The sequence below is a fragment of the Aspergillus clavatus genome, genomic scaffold, assembly GCF_000002715.2.
Source record: "Aspergillus clavatus NRRL 1 1099423829798 genomic scaffold, whole genome shotgun sequence".
Taxonomy (NCBI): domain Eukaryota; kingdom Fungi; phylum Ascomycota; class Eurotiomycetes; order Eurotiales; family Aspergillaceae; genus Aspergillus; species Aspergillus clavatus.
In genome coordinates this window covers 1300718-1326585 of record NW_001517101.1, presented here as the reverse complement: position 1 = coordinate 1326585, position 25868 = coordinate 1300718, and the positions used below count along the sequence as shown (strand labels likewise).

Sequence of the window (25868 nt, the reverse complement as noted above, 5' to 3'; positions counted from 1 at the left end):
CCGTTGATTCACACTGAGTCATTCCACAAGCCCAGCCGCGAATCCATCTGCATGATTATCCTCTGACAGCTCTGCATGACAGCTTAAAAGCAACACAATACTACCTCGATCACTACTACCCTTATCCGCCGGTCTTCGAACCTTTCATCGTCCCTTCGTGCCCCTCGTAACCCCGCTTGCGGAACTCAGCATGTCGCAAAATCAACGCCGCGGAAGGGGAGGCAACCAAAGCCGCGAAGTGTCTATTTCCAAAGCATTGAGTCTACTGTTGCGCCATGCGGCCGAGAAGGAAGGGTTGAAACTGGATTCTCAGGGGTATGCCAACATGGCGGACGTGGTACGGCGCGCCCTCAAACCAGAACATACATACAACAAAGGCGATGCTAAACACTTACCGTTCGAATCAGTTGGCATGGAAGAAACTCAAATCGCTTAAGGTGACGTTCGCCGAAATCATTCACGCAGTGGCCTCGTCCGACAAGAAACGCTTCGCACTACTACACATCCCCTCTGCAAAAGCCAGTTCTACGACGGACGACGCCACGACGCCATCCTCAGCGCAAGACACAGAAGCAGCCACAGCCAGCGAAACCGAACCAAGCTCCATGGGCAGCTCCCAGGTCCCGACCACCAGCGCAGACGAGGAGACCGCGACGGCGGCCGCGCTCGCAGTCGAGGATACCGACCCGTCGCATTTCCTGATCCGCGCGACGCAGGGACACAGCATCAAGAGCGTGGAGGCCGCGGCGTTCCTGGAAAAGCTGACGCTCGAGGATGAGTTCAAGTTACCTGAGACCGTGGTGCACGGCACATACCATGCCGCGTGGCCGGCTATCCTCAACTCGGGCGGGCTGAGGTGCATGGGACGGAACCAGGTGCATTTCGCGACGGGGCCGCCGCTGGAATCCGTGCTACCGAAGCATGTGGATGGGATGTCGCATACGGCGGCGCCGCCGGGGGGTCTGAACGATGGACGGGTGATCTCGGGGATGAGACGGGATGCGCAGGTTTTGGTTTACATTGACATCAAGAAGGCGCTGGCTGCCGGATGTCCGTTCTGGCGCAGTGAGAACGGGGTTATCCTGAGTGAAGGGGTGGCTCTAGGGGACGGCAAGGATGCAGGGGATGGAACGGCGCAGAAGATTGTTCCATTGGAGTTCTTCGATGTCGTGGTGGAGAGAAAATGTGGGCTGGGGAAGCTTTGGGAGCATGGGGAGAAGGTCCAGGAGCTGCCGTTGGAATTGGTCCAGAAGGGCAACCCCAAGGGGCCACGGACAGGACCGAAAGGCGGGAGAGATGGGAGAACGAGAGGATGATGATAGTAGTAGGCTCGATATCTGCTTGCGAAACCATACTCCTATTGCATCACCAACGCTATGATCTGTTATTCTCTGTAAAATGTATGCAGCATAATTCAGTGCTCATTATGCTGCTGCTGACTAAGGTATGCACTATTCCGCTGTCAGCTGATTATGCGGGGAGATTCCATTCAACCAATCAGCAGCTAGACACTATCCGATATCCGAAGTCTGCGGGGAAGTCGGATCGTCGAAAAATCAAATAGTCATACGGTCTCTCGACCATCTGAACGCACGAAGAACAGCAGAGTATGGATGAATGAAAGATTGCCTGGACTGCTTCCGATTACCATTCCTGATAAATCAAGATGATCTCAAAGCTACCAGTGATCCGGCCCGAGTTCACCAAATGCCATCCAATTGCGGGGTGGTCTCCAACCAGTCCGGGGGCCCATTATTGGCATTGTCTTCCGGAACAGAAGACTCGGTGGATGTAGATGTGATTGAAATATAAGCCGATTATCTCTCGCGACTTCAATTCTGCTCTCGCTGATGCAGGTCTATTGCTATCTAAGATCTAGTCTTGTCTTCAGGGCTCGACAAAGGCTTGTACGCTTCTTCCGAAAATTCGATCTCGCCGTCGAATTGAGACACTACCGAGTCAATGCTACTGTCCCAATAGCTCCATACCCCTGCGAGAGAAGTGGTTTTCCGGCCTGTAATTACTTCACTATTTCTAGAGATAGTGTTCCATCACCAAGACCCGACAAAATCCACAATCGTCTTGCCCACCTGATCCGGCGCTTCAATACAATGCCAATGGCCCACCTTAGGCAACACTTCCATCTTCTTCTTCTCGCTCGACACGCGATCAAATATATATTTGCAGCTATCCAGCGGAGCAGACTTATCCTCCTCGCCAGCGATGAGCAAAAACGGCACCGTGATGGTCGAGTAGTCGACGACAGGTGAGTTGGCGACAGCCTGGCATAGTGCCGCGTAGCCCTTGGGGTTCTGGCCGAGGAGGAGTTCTCGGATGAACGATTTGGCGAGCGGAGAGGTCTGCGAGCCCGTCGCGGCGTTGGGGATAGTATTTGACATGGGTTCCATTCCGGCTGTGTGATGCTGTTGTTAGTTTGTTGGGGGGTTGTGTGGAGGGAACTTAGAGAGAAAGAAGAAAAAAAAAAAAAGAAAGAAAGAAAGAAAGAAACATACCCTCGAGCACTGTCTCGCTCCTTTTGCTCATCGTCGTGGCTATAGCCTCTGAGGGGTGGGTCGGGCCGATGGCGACTACACCCCTGATGCGATCGCTATATTGTGCGCCGAGTAAATTAACTGTCAAACCGCCCATGGAGTGGCCGACTACGACGGCCTTGGGGATGTTCAGCGAGTCCAGCACCCCGACCACGTCTGCAGCAATGGAAGCAATGGAGATGGGCAACCCAGTATAGGTGGAGCGAGCGGAGCCGTAGGTGTCGAGGGTGATGCAGCGATGGCTGGGAGTCAGGTGGTCGAGGATAGGGAAGTAATAATTTTGTGAAGAACCAAGCCCGTGAATGAAGACAAAGGTCTCACCATCCTTGGGAGCTCCCTGGGGATGAGAATCCGCATAGCAGATATGACGGTCGTGTACTTCGAGATACGGCATCTTGCGGACTCGGAGCGATGAGGATAACAGAGGTTGCGTTGGAGTGGCTGAATGGCGATACAGAGAAGGAGAGTACAGAGTATGAAGAATCCCGCTATGATCAAATAGTATTGAAAGCGGGGCATAGACAGCAATCGGGTACCTCCAAGAAGCTCAAAACCAAACGAGCCGACACGCTATCGTGATCGCGTTTGCTATCTTGCGTTGACGTCAATGTCGCGTTGTTGTTCTCTTCTTCGGCTTCGGTTTCCCTCCAGTCCAAACAACTCGGGGGTTTTTCTGCTATGAATATGATACTCCACCGCGCATAACAATGGAGCACGAAACTAGAGATCTTTATCGCTATCCAATATTTTCTGCTTGTGTGAGCTCTGCTTGTGACTTTCGCAGTCTTGCAATGATTCCGTCGGATCCCATTATCACAGCGGGGTCAACTCGCAACTCAGCTTATCACCGTCCGTGCCGAACTGGAGGATCGCGATCCGAACGCTGCTGGTCAAACAGTCCGTCGGGTCGGATCAACGGGTATGTGTGCATCTAGATGCTCTAAGAACGGCAATCGTACATCCAAAAATGAATTTGCGAGTTTCGTATGCCTATGTGCAGAACAGACGGCGCTATCCAACCACACGATGTATCCAATCCCTCTGCTAAACGTGTAGGAGGTCGGGATTCAAGCAATTGCTCCCACGGAATCCAAGCGAATTAATTCCTGTTCAAACTCCTCATCCGTATCAAGTTCATGACCAAATTCTTCGAGGAGTACTGCAGTATCGTCTTGGAATGATTCTCCCATTGGCAATACAGGTTTGCACGGTGGTTTCATCAGTCGATCAGTATCCTCCTGATTTCTAGGTGTTTCGAGGATGCGTGCAATCGTTTCCGTTTCTTTCATGATCTCTTCGTCGTAAAAAATCGAGCATTCCGAGAACTCATCGTCGTCTCTTTTGGGTGCTTGACCTACAACATCTTGAGGATCGCTGATTTCCGTCGGGCCTTTTCCAGCCCCCATCTCAGACGCCGCAGAGATCATCTGGTTGTCAAACGTAGCTTCGTCTAAACATGATAGCAGATCCTCGTCGATCTCGGTCGCGATGCTCCCCTCACTCGCCGACTCTGTATCCTCGCAATCCTCACTTCCTGTCTCCGGCTTGTCCGCGACCGACTCGGGCTTTTTGAGGAACCTAGATAGTAACGGCTGGCTAGCCGGAATAGCGAGGACATGGGGATCAGGTAGACCGTGTCGTCTTCGTTCTTCGCGTTCTTTCGCTTCCTTCTCTGCCCTCTTTTTCTTGTTAGCTAGGCGTTTCTTTTCCTTCTCTCGGAGTTTCTTGGCTCGACTCTCGCGTTCTTCTTCGCGTTCGATGCGCTCGATCTGCGAGGCTGTAAATTGGAATCGCTTGTTGCTGCGTTGATACCGGCGGCGCACTGTCCGGGATTTTTCCAGGGTAATGCGCCGCGGTTGATCGGGCATGTTTGAAGCAAAAGCGGTGTCAAGTATTCATGCAGCGGATAAGGCTTAATAGAAGCATTGAATTCTTGGTTTCTTTAGTTAGTAGCCTCGCCAGCGTTGCAGTGTCCACTGATTGAATGAACGGTTTCATTGTTACTGCAGAGAGCTCTTGTCGACATTATCTGACGGCGATAAGTTGTCCCGACCATTGCATGACATTCACATGTTTACAGATAGCAGGAACAAAGAATAATGCCTACCTTGCCTCATGAAACTAATGCTGCTTTATTATTATTCATCGATTCAGATTTCATCAATATACACTGTTCGCAAATCAATCATTAAGTGCTATCATTATTTGGATGAGGCGCCATAGTGCTTCACTACTCCGAGCTATATACATGTCGCAAAGATATATATATCCATCACTTACAGGCGAGCATCTTTAGCAGGATCCCAACACACAGGTGCATAGATACCAGTGTTCAAGCTCTGCATGTCCTCCTGGGATAGCTCAAAATCAAAAACCTGCGTGTTCTCGACGATGCGGGAATCGGTCACCGACTTGGGAAGCGGGACATAGCCCTATCCAGAGCAAGGTTAGTCAAGAGCATAGTTATGGAGAGGAAATGTGCCTATCATAATACCTTCTGCAAACTCCATCGAACCAAAATCTGAGCCGGCGTCTTGTTGTGTTTCTTGGCCAAATTCTGTAAGACTGGCTCGTCCATACGCTTGGCTTGAACGAGAGGAGAATAGGCTTCAACGATGATGTCCCGCTTTTTCAACCAAGCAACAATGTCTTCACGAGCGCACCAGGGATGAATCTCGTATTGACCCACAGCAATTTGGCCCCCAACATCACTGCTGTTGATATATTCCTCAAGTTCCTCCAGATGATGAATGCCATAGTTGGAAACTCCGATGGAACGAATGAGGCCAGCCTTCTGTGCCTCCACGAGGGCGCGCCAGGCACCAAGGCGGCCCTCTCTGCCACCGTAAGGGGCATGGAGCAGCACCCTGTTCAAGAGTCAGCCAAGTTTATTGATCATCCAATAGCGCGGGCAGGTCGCTTACAGATCGATGTATCCTAGATCAGCGTCCTCTACACTGGCCTTGATAGCTTCCTTGGCCTTCTCATAGGATATGGAAGAGGCAGGAACCTTGGTGGTGTAGAAGATCTTGGAACGGTCGATTCCGGACTTCTTCATGGCCTTTGCACATTCCTTCTCGTTGGCATAGTATTTCGCGCTGTCAATCTGAAAAAAGATGAATCAGATTCAACTAGCCCCGGTTAACTTCCGGCAACCCAAGGCACCTACATGGCGGTATCCTGTCTCCAGCGCTTTAAGAGTCACCTTCTCAGTGATCTCCGGTGGTCTGTGTTGCCAATTCAAGGTCAGTATTCGAAGTGTCTGTAAATCACTGAATCACTTGCAAGAGACGCACGTCTTGTAAACCTTATCGCCCAAATCTCCTGTTAGAATGGGTTGGTAGTCTCAGAATATACCATTGAGAGTTGTTACTCACACCGAAGCCGATGACCGGGATCTCATATCCCGAGACCATCTTGTAGGTCGACTGAAGGGAAGTTGGAGCCATGACGGCGACGTATCGTCGAATGGTGGTGTAATAGAAAGAAGGAAAGCTACGAGATAGATCTGACGCAGTAGCAACAGACTCAGGGGCACAGAGTGCAGATTGCGGATCGATTCGTGGTTATATCGTCGACCGTCATCCAGGGCCTATCGAGAACCGGAGAGTCGATTCACCATAGTCACTCCCGGCCCCCTCCTTAAAGGCCAATTCTCCATCCCGAGCTTCCAGATGAGTGATAGTGTCGCGGTGGAGAGGATCAACGTGGGGCGGGTGCCGGAAAAGGAAACAGGTAGTTATCTAGGAGATCTGGGTTTGGGGAACGTGAACTCGGCTCTCTGGAACGGAGACCCGGAAGTTACCCGCGTGTAGCAACTCAGAACCGCTGGGAGCTGTGAGTCGAACGCTCTATCAACGGTCTGATACTTAACCTGTCGATCTGATAGAAATGATATCATCTCTCAATAAAGCTAATAGGGCTTAGGGCTAGCATCTTATCGATAAGCATAGGCGCCAGTCTCAATCAGGAACTGTCCCGCATCTGCCTTGCGGCCTTGACGTTGCCTGAAATCAAATGTTGGATCACCCCCTCCACAGCTCTTGAAGGACTGGAACAATTCGACACTCCCTGCTATTCGTGATAACAGGCATATATACTCCATACTACCGGCATTTATCTTGGTTTCTATTGGTTGGAGCTACTGCTGAGAATTTATTGGAAAAAAACAAACTTAAATTTCGCCTTGGATAACGAGCTATACCAACCATATATACGGAGTCCACCTACAGTCCCCATGCGTTTGATCAAGAACAAAATCGAGCATGGTGGCTCTGGCACAGTCACTCTGTGCCCCGAAGAACCAGAGGATATGGTATTCAACCTGTTTCAAGTCGATCCGTCGCATTATCTGACAACTATGGTTCCCTCCAGTGGCACGCATACAACCTAATCAGGCCTGGTGATCTCCTTCGTGCCAGTGCTATCCGTCGCGTAACAACAACCCACGATTCCGGCACTACAAGTTCATCGCGAGTCCATTTGACGCTCGAGATCCGCGTGAAAAGCCTCGACTTCGACCCGCAGACCTCTCAGTTGCATGTGGGAGGACAGATTGTGAACGAGACACCGCACACAAAGATTGGGCAGCATCATACGTTGGATCTAGAGTTAAACCGCAATTTCACCTTGGAGAAGGAAATCGGCCAGGATGGAGAGGGAGTGGGATGGGATAGCATCGCGGTGCAGATGCTGAAGGATGCGGTGGACGAGAGCGGCAACCGGAGGGCTGAAGCTGTCGCGGTCGTTATGCAAGAAGGGTTAGCCCATATTTGCTTCATTGGGCAGTTCCAGACCATCTTGAAGCAAAAGGTTGAGATGTCAGTGCCGCGAAAACGTCAGGGCGGTGGAGGTGGAGATCACGATAAGGTACATACAATTTCTACCTCATACTGCGAGTGTACATGAACATAGCCACTGACGCAATCTAGGGAATGTCGAAATTCTACCAAGTCACATTGGACACTCTTTTGCGGCAGATGGAGTTCAACACCAGCTCTACGTCAATGACGACCAACGAGCCTGTGAAGCCCGTCCTTCTTGCATCGCCGGGATTCGTCGCCGCTGGATTCCAGAAATACATTCAATCCGTTGCCTCGACCACTACGCCCGCTCTCAAACGACTTTTGCCGAGCCTTGTCGTCGTGCATTCAGCCTCGGGGTACTTGCATTCTCTCGCCGAAGTCCTGCAATCACCCGCCGTGAAGACGGTGCTGGCGGATACCAAATATGCCCGCGAAACCAAGCTGATGGACGACTTCCTTGAGCAGCTGCGCAAGGAGACGAATAGAGCAACCTATGGACCCCGTGAGGTCGAGTCAGCAGTTGACCAAGGGGCTGTGGGCCGCGGGGGCGGCGTCCTCATTGTCTCGAATCGCCTGTTTCGGTCACAGGACGTGGCGGAGCGCAAGCGCTGGGTGTCTCTTGTTGATCGAGTCCGAGACGTTGAGGGAGGCGAAGTTCGTGTACTCAGCTCCGATCATGAGAGTGGGAGGAGGTTAGATGGATTAGGAGGGGTTGCAGCCCTGTGTACTTTTCCGATAATCGAGGAGGATTTGGATTCGGAAGACGAGACTGCCGAAGCCAGTTGATCAAATCGGAGCCATGTATAGCCGAATTCTCGATCCATCCCATTCCTTTCAACGCCCATAGAGAGAGAGAGAGCGGGGAAACCCATGACGATCACGATAAACGACACGATCAAATAGAACGCAATCTATCCATACCGGCGTCAGACATCTGGACCCGGAACGACTACACTTTATTCCTGGTGTAGACAGCCGCAATAGAACCACCATATATGCGCATCGTACCCAAAGGGGAAACAAGTTCACACACTACCTACCTCCTCTTCTCCACCCACGTAGTTACGTAGCATAGCATAGTAGACTATCTATCTAGTATCTATCTCACGCTCACAGATAAAGGCCAAAGTAATACCGCATCATGCATCCTTAGGCCCCTCCACACCCTCTCTCCCGTAGCCGCAAAGTCTGAAACCTGAGCACGGCTCACCAGTCACCACTCCTTCCCACGGGGCTCCGCAGCAGATCCAGCGTGGCAGGCGCCTACGCCGCATCCTGAATGGAGCGCAGGGTCCCGATTCCAGCCTGCCAAGGTGCAGGTGCATGATGCATGCGTTAAACAACAAGATACATCATACAAAATGAATACTTACATTCCACCTGTTCTTTTTTTTTCTGTTTCTTTGATTTGCTTTTCAACTTTTCTCGGCCGCAACGGACTAGGTGCACCCTTGGGGGCCGGATTCGTATCAAGTCATCCGCTACGAATAAGGAATGCGTCGATTCATGATTTCTTCCTTCAGCGAGAATGGGATTTCGGTAATAATACTGGCAATACTGTAGTCAGAAGTGATCCTTTGAGATCTGGAGGAGGGCGTGGATTGGCTGCTGTGCCGTTGTAACGGCCGTAGCCAGGGCGGCTATTGCACTACTGCCTTCCGGGGCCGTAAATTGCGGGTATGCTTTGGCTTGATGAGTTGAGAATTGAGACGATGATATGAACTCATTGACCTTTTCGGGCTTACGGCATGGTTGTTGAAGAAGAGTTCAAGGCGGGAGTTGTCAATTTATTATTATTGTATTGTTATTGAACCGTATCCACGACCGTGGGATGCCTGCCAATCTTCTTCGCATGATTCGATAATTCGTCTCAAGGTAAATATATATGTCCAAGAATAATCGTGAGTTATAGACAATAAACCCGCGGAGGTTATGTAGATGTAGTTGTAAATGCAATGCGCCATACCCTGCTAACCAGAAAATGCCACAGAGTAACTCGCTCACCACGAGTCCAAAGCAAAGTGCGTTTGGACTACAAGATTGAAGGCCGAAGAAGAACAAAAAAGGGCCAAAAAGAAAGGGAGAGAAAGGAGGATGCATGCACAGCTACGCCGTGCCGCCTCCTCCAGAAAAGTCCAGCCAGGATCGTTTTCGAGAATGGGAGGTGTCAGGTGTTCGCGATACTGGAGCACTGACGCGATCTCGATTTTCAGCCTCCAAGTCTCGTAGTTGAGCTTCACATTGCTGTGCCGTATAGGTCCTTTTGGCACCCAACTCTTTCATCTAAGGGGGTAGCATTGTTAGCAAGTGACCATTTCAACATATTCGATGGATGCAATCTCACCTTTTCAGCTATGAACCGATACTTTTCACGCTCCCAGTGTTCTCGAGCCGTGATCAGTAGCTGGATCTGGAGGACTTCGGTTACCAATGAATTTGGGGCAATCGTAGGGCAAAGACACGACACACATACTCACATCATTTTCGTCCCACCGCGCTAGACGTTCTTTGCGCCGCCGCAGCATCCGCATCTGCAGGCGTGCTTCTGACGCATCTTTATTGAACCTGTTGCGGAACATCTCTCGGATGACTTTCCATGCTAGGTTCTGTTCGCGCAGGCCCTTGACAAAGGCATCTTCTTCTTCGGCTTGTGGGTCGCGCCGCCCTCGGCCGGGAGCGCGAGGCCGCTGCTGGGGATGGGGATCAATGTACCCTTGCCGTCGTTCTTGCTCTAGTCGCTGGAGTCCTTCTGGGTGCGGCAATATCGACACTGGAGTTTCACGGGCAGGGCCAGCAGGTTTTGAACTGCCTCTGCGGACTCTTTTCGCTGCTGGCGGTTGGGGCGACAGCCCGGCTTCGGGATGTCCAAAGTCATAATCATCTATGGTGTGTCCAATTCCAGCGGTTACAGTTCGCGGGAAGTCGTTTGGGAAGGGAGCGGTGATGCCAAGTCCATGCTGCGCAACAGACTCGGATATGTTGTACTGGTAATCTTGAGAATGATGGCTGAGAACTGGACTGGGTCTTGCATGCACGAAGGAGCTGTCTGGAAGACTGATCGGGGTTAAAATGGCAGCGGACGGATAGGTAGATGTAGTGGTGTAAGGATTGTGGACAGCTGCGTAGGGAGACTAAGGAAGGCGAACGGTTGGTCAGTGAGCTGATCACCCTGCAGAGTTTCTTTGAGTATTCATAGACCTACGGTTTCAACTCCTGTCCACTGGGGAGGCAAATTCTCATAGTACTCGTCAATCCCATCTCCAGCTCCGGGAGTGACCTGCCCATACTGCATCTGGCCAGCATACTCGGAAGGTGTCTGGGGATACATAGCGCGAGCCGATAGGAGGACAATTTTGGCACGCGCCTGGATCAGGAAGAGAGCGAATGGATTGGTAGATGGCAGGAGAAGATGAAACACTTGTTGAAACGAGTATCAGGGGGAACAAAAAGGTGTCGGCGGCAAGAGGAAGGAAGAATGGCCAAGTCGGGGCGAGAGCAAGTATATAAGATCCCACGAGATGGATGCAGATGATGCGCTTCGATACAGAGATTATTTCATTCTTCGCAAGAAGGGATATAAGATGGGTTCAAAGACGAGGAGGCCTTCCAAAAGAAGTCTCTTCCAGGTTCATATACGTCAGTGAGGATGATCGAAGAAAAGTTGAACTGCCTCACAAGGCATGCCCAGATTCACGAAGCTGTTCGCTCAACAGGTCGAGAGAGCTCCAGAAAGCATGGGAGATACCGCCGACTATCACTGTGCCGCACAAAAACGCTCGTAACAAGAGGCGTAGACACGACGATGGTTCTGCATTTAAGCGCCTGGCTATACCAGAGATGGGGTCCGGATTATTCACAAAAGGGAAGCAATTCTCATCTCCTCGCGATGACATGGGCAGAAAGATTTCCAGCCCCCAAACTGCCGGGGCGCAGACCTTGGGGAGAAATTCCCATGGCCCACCCTTCTCGATGGCAAGGCAGCTCCCATGAAGTCCCAGCACTCCGGATCTTCCAGGGGTGGGAACTGGGAACCCGCGGAATGACTTTTGAATGGCATCGGGTTGCTTAGCGGCCTGTTGCTCGATCTTAGGGGTCAAATGATGGTAAAGGGGTTAGCGCTAAAGACGTCAAAAGTCAAGATGTGAGCTAGCTAGGTGGGGTGGTATGGGAAACGGACGTCTCTCTTGAAAGCCCGCAAAGGGTGTCATCGCTTAAGGGACGAAAAAAAAAAACAAAGAAAGAAAAAAAAAGAAAGAAAATGCTTTCCCAGAAAGTCAGGCAGACACCCTTGCCTACTAGCCGCTATTATTACTACTGAGCCTAGACGGGAGAGAACAAGGAGCGGAGTTGACTGCTCAGCGTAGCCGAATGGAACAGGTAAATGACCAGAAAATCACCGATCGAAATAATAGCTCGGAAACGGATGGACTTGACCAAACTCTAGAGGAAAGAAAGACTCGAAGAGCTCCATCCAAGGGCCACAGGTCTATGACATGGACCCAGTGTCCTAGACAAGGGTACCGGATAGCGGGCCATTAAGCGCTTGTTCGTAATTGCGGCTGCACATCCCGGAAGATTAAAGGCCTCCTGTAGGCTCTCAGAGACTCAGACGATTGTTAGACGCCTGGTCTGAGCAAGCTAAAATAGTTAGTACTGATATTAATGAGCCTGAGGTGAGATTTTAAGCAGAGCCTGACTAGCAGCCTCAGTCCAGTGACATCCACCTCCAGAGGATCGCGCAGCACTAGCCGTCTTGGTTGCATAGCTAGCAGCTGCGAACAAAGACGCTGAAATCTGCATGGCAGGTTTTCCATCATTTATTTCCGCCGATTCTGGTGCATCAGCATGAGCCATGATGTCCCTTCTCAGCATCCTGCACCACGTGTCCCACAGAAATCATGCTGAATACGCGCCAGAGAACGTCCACTTCTGTATCTGTTTTGACTTTGGGGCCGTCGCTTTCCAGTCGGCCGTAGATCCGGGATGGCGCTGGCGCTTAGAGAGCACGAACCGTTTGTTCAAATAATGAAGGATGGCCCCTTTGGAAAGAGACCCTGTTCGACTCAGCTGAGCTGGATGCCGATACCCATTATTTTGATCAGACATCCGTAATCGTGGTCACTTCGATACCCAGGTGTTCTCCCAGTTTTTTTTTTTTTTTTTTTTTTTTTTTTCTTCTCGTTTTGTCTTGTCTTTGTTCAAAAATCATCTTCACAGTAGCCAATTTAGACTGTCTCCACGTGAGCTTACAGGATTTTCGGTAAGCTGCGCCAAGACTGGCGTTAATCCGATTAAGATTCGAGGGACTTCGTCTTCTGAAGCATTTGTTCCGGAGACGAACAGTTTGACGTTGGCGTGTTGACCTCGTCAGGCGTTTTTTTCCCACTCTCCGTTTGACGGTTTCAGACGCCATTCCCTGTCAGGAACACGGATATGATTCGTTTCTTGTGGGTTGATTCGGTTGACTGCGGCATCATAGTCCATCCGGACCCTTCTTTTCGTGGCTATGGCCAGGCGCAGCAATGGCTCAGAGTACTTCTGAAACACGGGATGCCGTTTTGACCTTGTTTCAAGTTTTGATCTATCAAATAGTAGCTTGTCACTATGACTGGCTTGCTCGGCTATCGTGGATCACCCCACTACTTTAAACCAAGAGCCAAAACTGAAATATCCGCATGATTCTCGTGGATCTCATCATGACCAACAGTCTAAGAGGGCAAACAAGGCTAACAGGTTGATAACATGGCATTGATCGACGATTGCGCCTCAAACCATCATACATCATAATTCCAAAACATGATTCGCATTCCAGAATTGACCACTCAGAGGGAAGGAAAAGACTAAAAACACGGGAAAGCATGCCACCAGCAACAAGCACTTCTATATATAGCTAATGCCATCATCGGGAAACGGCATCAGTCATGATTGGGCCTAGTGGGTGCTATATGCAGTGGGCTTTGCTCGTTCGTTTGATGATCAAGGTTGTCATCCTCATCCTCCAGGAATCCCTCCATACCCTCGTTGCCCTCGTCATGGGGAGTGCGCCGATTGTACTCGTCCAAAGTGTCGTCAGCTGAGATGGAAATGCCTCGAGCACCCCAGCGGTTGTTGCTGGGCCTCTCCGTACCAGCTCCTCCGTTGCCTTCCACCCCTTCTGTGTGGAGGTTCTGCTCCTCGTCCAGGCTCTCTCGACGCCGCCGGATAGTGAACACTTTGTTTACAAGCCAGCTTTTGCCATAGTCTTCGGAATCCACCACGCCACCATTTCGAAGCTTAACGCGTTGGCGGGAATAATACACCCAAGCGAAGTCGGCGTAGAAAGCAGTCTGAATGATACCAAAAATCATCGCGACTGGATCCCAGTGATGTTCAGAGCCAAACCCACGCACAAGCCAGTTGAGGATGTAGAATGCGCGATATGAACCCAGAGTGAGCAGGTAGTATGAGTCGATAACCGTGGGAACAGTTGTCTGGCGCAATAGGAGGAGCTGTGGGAGCACGCATACGGATTCCAGAATGATCGAGAATGACCACATTGTCTGCATGATGAACCCATTTAGCCCCGTAGCAAAAGTGCCCTCTTCATGGGTGCTCAACTCACCTCAGTAAACCAATGTCTGGCAAAATTGTCCTTGTAGAAGATAGGAGTCACAATAGGCGCTAGAACAATGGCTGTGACAACGGAGCCAAGGGCCATCTTCCATGCCCGCTCTCTCTCGCGGGTCCGCGGATAGACTTTCATCATCAAGAAGATGATGTAGAAGGATGACAGTATGTAGAAGAGCTTGAAGAAAACAAGATAGTTTACAAATCGGAAGATGTCAAGGTATCGGGTAACAAAAACAGCAGCATAAAGCATTTGCGTAAGTAGGGAGACACCTGTCGTGGAGAATTGAGGTTTCAGCACGTTCTTCTCGTATCCACCAGGCAGTAAGTGTGCGTGCACATACCTTCCGCGCTCTTGTTGCGATGGATCGCCCACATCAGTATGCATTTCGATGAGATATGGGACAGGTCCGCTAGCACGCGAAAAACATTCATTTCCTTCATGTTGCAATGATTCCTCCAAGTTTCCAGTTGCTCGATTTGTGAACCGATGGAAGGGGCGGTGAAAAGGCCTGGTGAGACACTGTCTGGCTATGACTTTCTGAAAATTGCCTCGCAGACTCGGTGGAGGAAACTTGTATAGTCGGGGCTGGTAGAGATTGCAGTCTTTGGGTTTCTAGGGATCTCGCGATTGACGACTCCTCAGGAAAGACCGAGGCCAGATAAGGCTTGTTGTGGTTGCAACTCGACTTGCTTTAGACAGCTAGATGGCGAAAGTGCTGGTCTAAGAGACGATGATGGGTCAGGAAAGCAAAAGGATCAAATAAAGACTCTCCAAGCAACGAGAACGATCAGTATCGTTGACATGAGGGAGATGGATAGAGATGAGATATGGCTGTGACTGTTGGGAGCTGTTGTTATCTCGGCTTCTCCTCACTACGGAGCTCCACCCATCTTACCCCAAATAAGTCCGTCCACCTTACTCCGTAGAGCGTAGGGCAAGCGTATGTTGGAGTCACGTGAGCAGCTTCCATGACGTCGACCCTTTTGTGTCTGGCATAGTCTTGGCGTCACGAGTCTCCGAAGTTGGAGATGCTTCGTTTGCCGACCTTTTATGTCGAGATATCTGGGATGGATGACAGGCGAGCAAGGATCATGCCATAATTTTGAACTTGCTATACTGCAAGACCCCGAAACACGCTTATAGAACTCTATCAAGAGAGCTCAAGCAGTACTCCGTATATGCGTGGGCCATATGCTCGCTGATGCTTGATGTATACATTTTCTCTCCATGCTGTGGTGGTACAGCTTGAGGTTCGAAATCACGTATTGATGAACGCAGAGCGCATTTGGGCCAGATACTTATCCCCTAGGTATGCTTCTTTCTTACCCAGTGCAGCGTTTCTGAAATATGTTTGTGAGATGACAGATGCGTTGTCTAGATACGAACTGAATCCAAGCGAGAGAACTACAGCTGACTAGAAAACATAGAGCTCAATGGTGTGCTTATCATATATATTGAAAGGCAGTCGAATTGGCTACTCGCCGATGCATTCGTGATACCCAAATACCCTTCGACCAAATCAACGAGTATGAGTTGCGTGACGGGGATCTGTCCAAAGCACGGGAAAAACACTCCAGGTTGCTGTCCCCTTATCAGTGTCCAACGGATGCATGCGATCTCGATCATCACAGACAAACTGTTTCCACCGTGCAGAAATGCTGTGGATGATAAGTTATCTGAGTGGCTGGTTTGTGCTCGATCGAGGCCTTCAGCTTACCCCGCACTTGTCTTGAGCATTGACTTCAACATTGATTGTACTTTTCATCAGTCACTTACCTAGACTGCCTATCTATGCGTAGGACATCTAGATACCCCCAGATGACTATGTTGTAGGTAATTACTTCGAGGCAAATAGCTGATACAATTTCATCTCTCTCTCTCTCTCTCTCTCTCTCTCTCCTTTATAGAAAGATCACTTTCACACGCCGTTGTCGTCATCGCCGTCGCCAGAAAAACCCCTGGTCAGCAATGCCGCTAACAACGCGAGGGCCCCTCACTGTCCATCCTGTCCAGATGGACAGATTGGCATACTCAAGTACTTCGGTGCTCAGGTACTTCTCTTGGTATAGAATTGCAACTTCCATAGGACAAATTCCGCCACCTATGTTTGAGTCTCTGGATGGTTGGATCCCCAGCAATGACGATCAATTCAACGACTATTTATTTAGGACTGGAATAAACAGGTGGACTAGGAAGCTCTCAAGATCACAAGTCGTCCGCAGCACCGTCAATGAGGTCATCGCATCTACAGATGAGGATCTTATCCTCATTCTAGGTACAGTCATTACTATTTCGATGACCGACTCCAGATCCCAGGGAGTATGGTTGTATGTACCCTAACAGTAAGACGAAGCTATCTTCTTGTTTATAATTGCTCAAAGCTACGACCACCGACTTCTTACGAGTAGCTTATCTTTAGTCTCGTCCCTCACATGCCACGAGTCAAGCAATATCCCGTTTTTTTTTTTTTCTTTCTTTTTTTACGAATGAAAATGGAGGTTGTTTTATAAGCTGATCTTGTTCATAGTGAATGGTACTCATTGGCTTGCATGCTCAAGAGCAAGAGAGGGGAAAAAGCAAGTGGGTTCGGAGACAGCGGGATTGAATGAGGAACAATCAAGGACATCCTCATGGTACCCAGTCTCGATTCTTCTTTTTCTTGATGATATCCTCCATTTTTTGTTCCTTCTCATTCTTCGGGTTTCACGAAGGCACCTGTGTATACATCCCATTTACTATCCCTCCATGACGGATTCCAAAGACAGGTCAAAGTACTGTATAGTAAGGACGGGAGTAATTGGCGGGTATGAAGCATGTAACGACGGCTGGATGGGTGTTTATGGCCGTAGGGTCGACTAGGTCCCAGGTACCTAGTACCTACCGAAGATGGTACATTATTAGCACCTCTCAGCAGTCGTACTTTCTACAACGGGATTTGTTATGTTTAGCCTTGTTGTTGTTATTGTGTCGGCTGCAGTTATTCCTTCCTTTTTCTCCTGTTTCCTTCCTTCTCTTCATCTCACCTTCTTTCTCTCTTTCCCTTTCCATGCTCCCCCATTATTATTTGTTTACTGTCACCAGACTAACTGTTGTTTTTTGACCTGCACATGTAACTCTTGCTCTAATCTGTTCCATATTGTTACTACTACTTACTTACTTACTCTACTGACTAGTCATACATATTATTCCTGTTGTCTACTTCCTGTCTGTCTTACTGCTACTATTAGGTCGTCGTTCTTCTCTCCTCCGAGTCTTCCTATTGAGAGTGTCAACGATCCCAATAATGAACCCTGACGACCAGTAAGCCTTTCACTCTCACTTCATCCTCTCTGTCGCCTTCTGTATCTTCACCAGGTCCTGACAAAGAGTCTCTTATCATCAACGACTCCAGTCCACAGCATCGAGTCAGTCCGTACTATTTCCAGCCAATGTATCCTAAGATGCTAGAGAGCTACTCTTGTGACTGTGCCTAAACCTGTTTATACTTCTCTCTCTCTCATCCCCCTCTCACTCTTTACTTCCTTCACCTCCTTCTCTTCCTCCTATGAGCTTCATCTCCCTGCTTGCTCTATTTCAGTCCAATCTCTTATCGAAGTACTGGCATACATACACACACATATAGTACATGCATGCATGCATGTACCACCCTCTCTGATCGCTCTATCTTCCCTGCGCTCATTTTTCCTTTCTTCCTTTTCTGCACCGTTACTGCCACTTTGTGGGATGCGCCCGTGTCATCATTGTCTCTAGTGTAACAGAAAGAGCCCACTTCCCTAGACCTGACGGCTAATCCACACACACACACACACACACACACACACACACTCCTGTCAGTAGCAGATGTGCTAATCTCCTAAGCATGTGTATTGACAGATGAATCGTCGCAGCGTGACTGGGACAGCGGCGTATCTTCCAACATGTCGTAAGTGACATTGATTCATTTGGCGCCGCAGCGACAGGTTTCCCTCTTTTCTCACCCTACTTGCATGTACCCGAATACATATACACACCACATGCCATAGATTGTTGGAAGTCTGGTTGTGCTTCGTACTCATGGCGCCAAAGCAGCGAACCTTGTGTACTGACTTGGACGTTTCATCATTTTCTTCTGTGTTAGGTCACCTCCAACATCTAAGCGCATCAAGACATCAGTCTCAAACACCCTGCCCCCTCAACTTTTAACTCAACAACAGATAAATCCTTTCCAGCAGAGGCTCCCCGCTTACGAGGGTATTCCGATGCCCCCGGTTCAAGTATCGCCTCAGAACCCCCGAAAGCGCCGATCCTCTCCTCAGTCCAACACTGCGCCAACAATGGCTGCGCCAGTAACGTCGACTGCTACTTCGGGAAATACCTCACAAAATGCTCGTGCCGGCGCACCAGAGGCCGCGCCCAAGAAGAAAGGGCGCACTAATACTCCCTGGACTGCGGAAGAAGAACAGAGACTCAAAACCATGCGCGACGCCGGTCGCAGCTGGAGTGAGATCGCCAAGGCATGTCTATCTGATTGTGAATTCCACCCTGTGTTCTTTCGACGTACTGACTTTTTGTCCCCTTTGTGATGATTGTAGACTTTCCCTGCCCGAACTGAGGGAAGTGTCAAGAAACATTGGTACAAGGTGCGATCCCCATTCCGGCTGTTACGCGTCCATATTCATCATGCTGACCTCAACCACAGGATATGCATTATGCTGAGTTTGCGGAAGACGAGGTACAATATCCCGCAGTGAGCACCATCTGTAATCGGAGTCTTGCATTAACGCAGTTCAGTCGGTTGCACTCCGGGATGCAATCAAGGAATATGAGGCCAACAAATGGAAAGTCATCGGGCAGAAAGTTGGGAAGCCCGCGAAGGTTGGTCTTCTTCATCTTAGGAACCCCGTCGCATGGCTAAATTCTCTACGCTTGTAGGCATGCGAGCAGTATGCCAAGGAACATTTCAAAAATATTTGACGATCTGACGACAGGCGACGACGTGACGATTTTATGCGAGGGCTATGATGCGTCTTTCTACATATCAACTGGAGCTTCGGAAGGGTATGTGGATCGAATGATTCGGTAACAAATGGGGGTAACGGCACTGGTTCTGGAGTTTGATGCCTTTCTCTTTTCTTCTCTTCCCGGTCGTGTTCATTTCCACCATGAGGCTTTTCTTTTCGGCTTCTCTTTTGTGACAGCATTTCCTTTTGCCTCAGCGAATCCTTGATCACCAAACTGTTTGGCATTGTGCTTCAGCTAGCGGAATGCTTATGCTAGGAACAATGTGATCGGAGCTCTCGAGATGGAGATTTTGTATTTGAGCAGCTTTGCTAAGCAATTGAGTGGAGTACTTTTCCGCTATGATACATTGATATCTCATATTGATGAGTAAGAACTTTAGATACGAAGTCTGTATGGCACTGGCTCTCAAGGCGCTGATTGATTTTGGGGTGGCAACCTGGATAGAAGAACGACCAAAGGGTCAAGAAGATAGAGTCAAAGACAGCCGTCGTGGCGGCTAGGGCGGGAATACTATGGCCATGGTCGTATTCTCTTTTTGAGAGGGAACTTTTCACTCCGAAAAAAAACAAGTTGATACCCCCCCTCCCCTCACACAGAAGTAAGGGTGCTAGTAGACTAGTAGATAGATAGTGCTGCTCTGGAAACTGGTAGAGTTCTGAACAGTCATAGCAAGTCCCATGTATCAGCAACGCCCAGGCCCCAACAGCGGAGCAGAAAAAAAGTCATCAGTTTCCCGTGGCGGAAAATCTTCCCTCACCTGATCCCCTCCATGTCGATTTCTTCCCTTTGAATGAATCACTTCCTTCTCTCATCCTGTGGATCAATCTCATCTTTTGTTTACAGAAGAGAGGTCTGCAAGCAGACAAGGCTCATTAGGTTATCGATTTGTCGCCGTGGTCGTTTCGTGTCCCACTCTCAAGGTGAACTTCACACTCCTCCCTGACTCTGACACAGATCCCACCCCCCCAATCATCAGGGTGGCGACAGCCCTGCTAAAACCACCACGACTTTTCACTGACTCAAGAACCTTTGTTCCATCTTATCAGATTGTTGACTGTCACATTGGTTCGATTGCAGTTTAATTGAACTAGAAAGGACCATCTCCAGTACATCTCTCCCGTCTTCTTCAGATAGCTACCAAAGCCTATCATGAAGACGAGTAGCCTGGTTTTGTCAGTCGATCAAGGTAACTAGATAATCTGCCTGCATGAAGACCGGTGTTCGGCCTCTGTATTGTACTCTACATATCTCTCGATGGCAATACGTGTTCCAGCTGCATTCTTCCCTCGATTGCTCTGATGCTCGGTTGTCCTCCGAGGATATGTGGCCGTCACAGTTGTCGTTCTGAGATTATACGGTTGAACTTGATCTGGATAATTCCAGCGAAAGAACTCATGCGCGCTTCTTTCAGCTTCTGAACCCTCCCCCCCCTTGGCTTCCCTGGTATCTGGATTCTAACCCAGAATGTCACAGCATGTCGTCGGAAATCACGAATCCCCCGCTGAGGGGCCACTCCGAGAAGGAGACTACCGGCTTTCGCGCCGAGGAGCAGCCATCCACTTATCTGGACCCCAAGGGCGATGGAGAGCCCAGTAACAGGGCAAATGGTCCATTTATCCCCTCGCGTCTGGGCACGCACCTCAGAAAGTTCGAGCAGCAGCTTGTTGAGTACAATCTCGAAGCTCGTGGGATTGAGCGCGTGCACGAGGGCGAACGGAAGAAGAAACTCACCTGGGTGTCCTACCTCCAGGCTTTCCTACTCTGGGTTTCGATCAATCTGGCGGCTAACAACATCACGCTGGGGATGCTGGGGCCTGTTGTATACCAGCTGAGCTTCCGCGATTCGGCGCTGTGTGCCGTCTTTGGGGCTTTGCTTGGCTCCCTGGCGTCCTCGTGGATGGCTACCAGGGGCCCTATTTCTGGAATCCGGACCATGGTATGTTCTCCTCGATATGCCGATCATCGGTGTTCAAATTGGGAGCGTCTGATCTGATTGAAATTTCAGGCTTTTGGACGTTATGCAATGGGCTGGTGGCCTAGCAAGATCGTGGTGATCTTGAACCTGGTTCAGATGCTGGGATATTGCTTGATTGACTGTGTGGTTGGAGGCCAAATTCTATCTGCTGTCTCACCCAATGGCAATCTTTCCGTGGCAGTTGGTAAGTGGAATAAAGCTTATTCCTTTGGAGTGATAAAAACTAAAAACAAGAGCAAGGCATCGTGATCATTGCTGTCATTAGTTGGATCATCGCTACATTTGGCATCGATGCTTTCCATTTCTATGAGCGGTAAGGAAGAATCCTCTCCAAGATCGATTGACCACGACTGATCGTCTCCAGCTTCGCATTCCTGCCTCAGCTTATCGTCGTGTGCATTCTTTTTGGTGTATCTGCAACCAAATATGACTTATCCACGCCATCTCAAGGTGATCCTCGCACGATTGTTGGTAATCGGTAAGTCATCAGAGCTCATTACCTAGCATTGACGGCATGCCAAACAGCCCCTCTCTAATCATGTCCGTAGGCTGTCGTTCTTCTCTATCTGTGTCAGTGCCGCTATCACATATACACCGTTGGCGGCGGACTTCTTCGTCTACTACCCAGAGAGAACTTCGAAGTGGGCCATCTTCTCCTTGTCATTGTTCGGCCTTATGACCTCATTCACTCTGGCCCTCGTGGCCGGTATTGGCCTGGCATCCGGCATCGCATCTCACCTTGAGTACGATGCCGCCTACACACAGGGCGCTGGTGCTCTGATCGTGGAGGGCTTCGGTCCTTTGCATGGCTTCGGCAAATTCTGCTCTGTGATTGTCGCACTCGGCCTCATTGCCAACACCGTCGCCCCGACCTACTCCGCCGGAGTCGACTTCCAGATCCTCGGCCGATATGCGGAGAAGATTCCTCGGGTGGTCTGGAACACCTTCGGCGTGGTCATCTATATCGTCTGCGCCTTGGCCGGCCGTAGCCATCTTTCGGAGATCTTCACCAACTTCCTGGCCCTGATGGGGTACTGGGTCGCCATCTGGATCGCCATCATCTTCGAAGAACGCTTCATCTTCCGCCGCAATAGCGGATACAACTGGTACGCGTGGAATGACGCTTCACAGCTGCCCATCGGAATCGCAGCCTTCATCGCCTTTGTGGTCGGCTGGGTCGGCGCGATCCTCTGCATGGCCCAGTACTGGTACATCGGCCCGCTTGCAGGATTAGTCGGTCAATACGGCGCGGATGTAAGTCATTCCTTGTTTCCATGTCTATCCAACGCCGCCCGGAAACTAACTCTGTGGCCAGATGGGCAACTACGTCGGATTCACCTGGGCGGGCCTCATCTACCCTCCCTTGCGATACATCGAACTTCGCTATTTCAAGCGGTGATGCGATGCCACCACGCCGGACCTGCCATCTCTCTCGTAGGAGAACATCATCATTTGGGGTTGTAATCATCATAATCGCAAGATTCATACAGGCCTACATAACTGTTGGAGACTAACGAGGGTCGCCTCGGGAAAGATCACGAGAACACAGAAATGTATTCCTTACTCTCAAGTCCCCATTCTAGATCATATTTATTTTCTCCTAGATAGATCACCTAAAATGGGACTCTCATGATCTAAGTATGTTGATAGTTACAGACTGAACATACATTATTTCCCACCCTTGTGTTTGTCCCAGTTGGATGTACATGTAGAGCGATCATACTTACAGGCCGCCTGGCTCTTCCGCAGAATCTTAGAGTCACTGGACTCACTGGCTACTGCATTGTTAGCCGGAAATGCGGGCTGCGGAGTCCCCACTTCCGCTGTTCCGAGAAACATCAGACCATATCTGATTTTCATTTCTCATTTCTCATTCTCGTGTCATGTCATGCTGTTTCATCATGTCAGTGACTGCATGTATCACATGATCCTGCATGAATTGCGAGATACAGATACAGGATTCACCGAAGGTGCTTCTGACCATGAAAAATGCATGTAGAAATGTACTTTGGAACTAGGATCATATTAAAAAAAAACAAAAACAAAAACAAAACATACACCAATTCGCACTCCATTCAAATCAACTTCGACTATATTCTACAACAAAAAAACAAGACACGAGGAGGAGGAGTCAACACAAAGAAGATGACAACCATTCTTTAGGACGCCCAAGGGACTAAAAGGAAACGTCCAAAAAGGGCCGCGGGTGGGAACACGAGCTAATTTGACTGTTTTCTTGTATGCCGTCCCTTCGTTGGCTTCGCCTTTATCTTTTTTCCTTCTCTCCCCATGTGATATACGGATACATGACAAATCGACACTATACTTGGATTGTAGCGTGGGACGATTTACCGGTACCAGTACTCAGGCTTGACGTAGTCGGCGAAGGTCTTGGGCTCCTCGTGGGCGGGGTGGTGGCCGTGGTCATCTGGAATATAAGTAAGAAAACGAAGGTATCAAAGGATCGGAAAGATCCGGCTGTGAGAGACGATAAGGTAGACTTACGAGCGTGGGGATCCTCATCAGGACCAACGTACTCCAGCTTGACAACGTTGCCGCACTCGCCGCAGCGCTCGAGAGGACGCTCACGAGAGACCTATAGCAGTAAAAGAAGAAGGATCAATGGCCGGAACGGTTAAAGGCAAAGAATTTCGTGGAGCGGGATGGACTTACCGTCAGCCAGTTGACCTGGTGGGAGTCTGCGGGGAAGCCAGTGCAACCGGCGTACTGCTCATCACCAGCGCTCTTGACAATGATGGGGTCCTCAAGGGTTCCTGAAGAAAGCAAGCCATATTAGCCTCGGGATACAACGCATACCATATCGGTCGCCTGAAAATGAGGCTACTTCCGAGGCCGACGCGCAGAATACGCGCAGATACACGCAGGAGAGATAACATACCCTTTCTGGAAGCATCCAGGGGTCTCATGTCGAAGATGTCAATGCCCTGCATCTTACCGACGAGCTCGAGACGCTCGAGACCGGTGGCCTGGTCGACATCGGTGGGGACGCTACCGGGCTTAGCACCGGGGGGAAGGAGATCATCCTCAGTCTTGATCTCTGTAAAGCAAGGATAAGCAATTAGCTGAGTGTCTCGAGTCAATGGATCGGTCTAGCCAAGAGATGGTCCACGAGATGTGATGACAAGGATGCTGCAAGACCGAGGTCGACTGTCAATTGAAATATTCAATTGAGAAGCCTTTAGTAGCAACGACGGCATTGTCTCCTTGTAACAGCCCGTGGCATCCCAATGGCAATGACCCAACGAATGATATGGCTACCAACCCTCAAAGGGAAGAATCTTGCCCTCCGACTTCACCTCATATTTCGACTTGTTGCCTGCAACCCGAGAGAAAAAAAACAATGTTAGCCGGATTCCCAGTCCATATTATCCACAAGAGGACATCGATTGCGTAGCGTGGGCTCAATTGAGCCACGCAGAGGACGATGGTGTCATTGATCGGAAGATCTGGGCTGATCACTGGGTTCACGTACAGCGGACGACGGAGGAGGAAAAGGGACGAGCAGCGATGGCTCTGACAGGAGCGCGCCTGGCGAGGGCGAAAGCTGTGCGTTGAAGGAACATTGTCCTGGTAAGGTGATTATCAACGGCGGGCGAGGGGGTGGAGGTTTGGAGGTGAGGGAGTTTGGAGGTTCGAGGTGAGTTTGAAGCCGTTTCGGCCCGCCGTTCGACTGGAGCACCTGACTGAGAGCCGCCCAAACCCACCCGAGTCGTGCGCTGCGTCTTACTCAGCAGTGTGATCTGATTGGCTGCGGAGCTTGTACGGCGCGCTGCAATCACCAGTATAGCACTGCTTCCCGATCCGGAACTTCCATTAGGGCTTAGGGCTCCTGCATCTTCATCATATCAGATCCTCTAAAGTACCTATTAACCTTTATTCTTTCTACAGACAGTTGAACCAGTACGCTTATGATGAATGTCTGGTCACATCTGATTGTTACCATACACTTTAAGGGCGATGGTTCCATGTAACTGTTTTTTTCTAGGGCCAGCCATAATGATGTGTTCCATCCAGCACTCAAACAAGAAAGAGCAGAGAACAAAGTAGATAATAAGAGATCTCATGAGTGGTTGACCAGCCGTATACTCCTTATGGATTCCGTGGCTACCATTTTCTAAAATTGCGACGCCTTTTCTCGACAAGCTGCTGGAGTGAAGCCGTTGCCAACCTTCCCAGCGATTATCCGCCATCGGTCATTCTCATATTCTTGGATCGCTCGCTGAAGTCGTTGAACCTAGTCGAGTGTTAGAAGGTTCAGTCAAGTGTTTAGATATTTTATGATGTAGGGCTATCTACTCGGGGGATACTCACCATCTCATCCGTCCACGTCACATCCTTGGCTTTCAACTTGGTACAATATCGAACCTGCAGCGTTCCACTCGTTCGACCAGGAAAGAAGTCGGCAATCTGCTTCCACGTCAAGTTCTTGTTTTCTTTCAACTCCACCAACAGGGCGTCCTCTTCGGGCGTAAATTTGAGTTTGGGTCCTTTGGGCCTGGGTGCTGGGTCAGGCATGCCAGGCTGACCCACCACGCTCGGCGGCCCCGACGGGACAGGAGATGATTCTGGATTCATGCCATGTCGGTGTCCGGAGTGAACCGACGCTTGTGGGGGTAAGCGATGGTGGTGATGTTGCTGCGGCAGGGCCATGGATTCTGGCGGGCCAAATCCATGGCTCGAAAGTTGTTGATGGTGATGGTGATGTTGCTGTGATTGCTGCTGCTGTTGTTGTTGATGGTGGTGGTGGTGGTGTTGTGATTGTGTCTGCTGCGCCGAGTCGCCGTGTACAGAGAACAACATCCCCGGAGTGTGCGTAGTCTCGGTGTGTGCTTCGGAGGAGAGTGTTGACAAGTGTGGTCTGACCCCATGATCTCCGTGATTGCCATCTCCTTCCGTCTCAGAAA

General features: G+C 49.9%; 11 protein-coding genes across 11 annotated transcripts, besides 12 other annotated features; 4 read left to right on the top strand and 7 right to left on the bottom strand.

Moving 5' to 3' along the window:
* Nucleotides 1-190: 190 nt before the first annotated feature.
* On the top strand, nucleotides 191-1316 carry ACLA_091920 (tRNA 2'-phosphotransferase; the record flags this gene model as incomplete). The annotated part of the gene is made up of 2 exons (XM_001272919.1): nucleotides 191-337; nucleotides 408-1316. The coding sequence occupies 2 exons, from the start codon at nucleotides 191-193 to the stop codon at nucleotides 1314-1316; spliced, it is 1056 nt and encodes a 351-aa protein (XP_001272920.1).
* A 735-nt stretch (nucleotides 1317-2051) lies between these two features.
* On the bottom strand, nucleotides 2052-2946 carry ACLA_091910 (alpha/beta fold hydrolase; the record flags this gene model as incomplete). The annotated part of the gene is made up of 2 exons (XM_001272918.1): nucleotides 2052-2413; nucleotides 2514-2946. The coding sequence occupies 2 exons, from the start codon at nucleotides 2944-2946 to the stop codon at nucleotides 2052-2054; spliced, it is 795 nt and encodes a 264-aa protein (XP_001272919.1).
* Nucleotides 2463-2508: a microsatellite.
* Nucleotides 2468-2508: a microsatellite.
* A 673-nt stretch (nucleotides 2947-3619) lies between the features above and the next one.
* On the bottom strand, nucleotides 3620-4420 carry ACLA_091900 (uncharacterized protein; the record flags this gene model as incomplete). Its single annotated transcript, XM_001272917.1, has 1 exon — nucleotides 3620-4420. The coding sequence occupies one exon, from the start codon at nucleotides 4418-4420 to the stop codon at nucleotides 3620-3622; it is 801 nt and encodes a 266-aa protein (XP_001272918.1).
* A 408-nt stretch (nucleotides 4421-4828) lies between these two features.
* Nucleotides 4829-6001, bottom strand: ACLA_091890 (aldo/keto reductase family protein; the record flags this gene model as incomplete). Its single annotated transcript, XM_001272916.1, has 5 exons — nucleotides 4829-4984; nucleotides 5047-5419; nucleotides 5477-5658; nucleotides 5722-5814; nucleotides 5930-6001. The coding sequence occupies 5 exons, from the start codon at nucleotides 5999-6001 to the stop codon at nucleotides 4829-4831; spliced, it is 876 nt and encodes a 291-aa protein (XP_001272917.1).
* Nucleotides 6002-6789: 788 nt separating this feature from the next.
* Nucleotides 6790-8143, top strand: ACLA_091880 (putative translation factor pelota; the record flags this gene model as incomplete). Its single annotated transcript, XM_001272915.1, has 3 exons — nucleotides 6790-6867; nucleotides 6927-7421; nucleotides 7484-8143. The coding sequence occupies 3 exons, from the start codon at nucleotides 6790-6792 to the stop codon at nucleotides 8141-8143; spliced, it is 1233 nt and encodes a 410-aa protein (XP_001272916.1).
* A 1320-nt stretch (nucleotides 8144-9463) lies between these two features.
* Nucleotides 9464-10685, bottom strand: ACLA_091870 (uncharacterized protein; the record flags this gene model as incomplete). Its single annotated transcript, XM_001272914.1, has 4 exons — nucleotides 9464-9640; nucleotides 9702-9767; nucleotides 9835-10488; nucleotides 10560-10685. 4 exons carry the CDS (start codon nucleotides 10683-10685, stop codon nucleotides 9464-9466), a joined length of 1023 nt encoding a protein of 340 aa, XP_001272915.1.
* Nucleotides 10686-11578: 893 nt separating this feature from the next.
* Nucleotides 11579-11616: a microsatellite.
* Nucleotides 11617-12503: 887 nt separating this feature from the next.
* Nucleotides 12504-12534: a microsatellite.
* Nucleotides 12505-12531: a microsatellite.
* Nucleotides 12535-13272: 738 nt separating the features above from the next.
* ACLA_091860 (ER lumen protein-retaining receptor) lies at nucleotides 13273-14407 on the bottom strand (the record flags this gene model as incomplete). Its single annotated transcript, XM_001272913.1, has 3 exons — nucleotides 13273-13845; nucleotides 13959-14236; nucleotides 14308-14407. 3 exons carry the CDS (start codon nucleotides 14405-14407, stop codon nucleotides 13273-13275), a joined length of 951 nt encoding a protein of 316 aa, XP_001272914.1.
* A 1429-nt stretch (nucleotides 14408-15836) lies between these two features.
* Nucleotides 15837-15866: a microsatellite.
* Nucleotides 15838-15866: a microsatellite.
* A 558-nt stretch (nucleotides 15867-16424) lies between these two features.
* Nucleotides 16425-16449: a microsatellite.
* Nucleotides 16450-17759: 1310 nt separating this feature from the next.
* Nucleotides 17760-17792: a microsatellite.
* Nucleotides 17761-17792: a microsatellite.
* Nucleotides 17793-17884: 92 nt separating this feature from the next.
* On the top strand, nucleotides 17885-18920 carry ACLA_091850 (uncharacterized protein; the record flags this gene model as incomplete). The annotated part of the gene is made up of 4 exons (XM_001272912.1): nucleotides 17885-17889; nucleotides 18085-18464; nucleotides 18733-18821; nucleotides 18879-18920. The coding sequence occupies 4 exons, from the start codon at nucleotides 17885-17887 to the stop codon at nucleotides 18918-18920; spliced, it is 516 nt and encodes a 171-aa protein (XP_001272913.1).
* A 1522-nt stretch (nucleotides 18921-20442) lies between these two features.
* Nucleotides 20443-22342, top strand: ACLA_091840 (purine-cytosine permease family protein; the record flags this gene model as incomplete). Its single annotated transcript, XM_001272911.1, has 6 exons — nucleotides 20443-20904; nucleotides 20974-21127; nucleotides 21184-21256; nucleotides 21308-21421; nucleotides 21492-22197; nucleotides 22259-22342. 6 exons carry the CDS (start codon nucleotides 20443-20445, stop codon nucleotides 22340-22342), a joined length of 1593 nt encoding a protein of 530 aa, XP_001272912.1.
* A 628-nt stretch (nucleotides 22343-22970) lies between these two features.
* Nucleotides 22971-22996: a microsatellite.
* A 295-nt stretch (nucleotides 22997-23291) lies between these two features.
* cox5b (cytochrome c oxidase subunit IV) lies at nucleotides 23292-24527 on the bottom strand (the record flags this gene model as incomplete). The annotated part of the gene is made up of 6 exons (XM_001272910.1): nucleotides 23292-23371; nucleotides 23449-23539; nucleotides 23617-23717; nucleotides 23843-24001; nucleotides 24227-24280; nucleotides 24437-24527. 6 exons carry the CDS (start codon nucleotides 24525-24527, stop codon nucleotides 23292-23294), a joined length of 576 nt encoding a protein of 191 aa, XP_001272911.1.
* Nucleotides 24528-25078: 551 nt separating this feature from the next.
* ACLA_091820 (SANT/Myb-like DNA-binding domain-containing protein) lies at nucleotides 25079-25614 on the bottom strand (the record flags this gene model as incomplete). The annotated part of the gene is made up of 2 exons (XM_001272909.1): nucleotides 25079-25198; nucleotides 25276-25614. 2 exons carry the CDS (start codon nucleotides 25612-25614, stop codon nucleotides 25079-25081), a joined length of 459 nt encoding a protein of 152 aa, XP_001272910.1.
* A 37-nt stretch (nucleotides 25615-25651) lies between these two features.
* Nucleotides 25652-25716: a microsatellite.
* Between the last annotated feature and the right edge of the window lie 152 nt (nucleotides 25717-25868).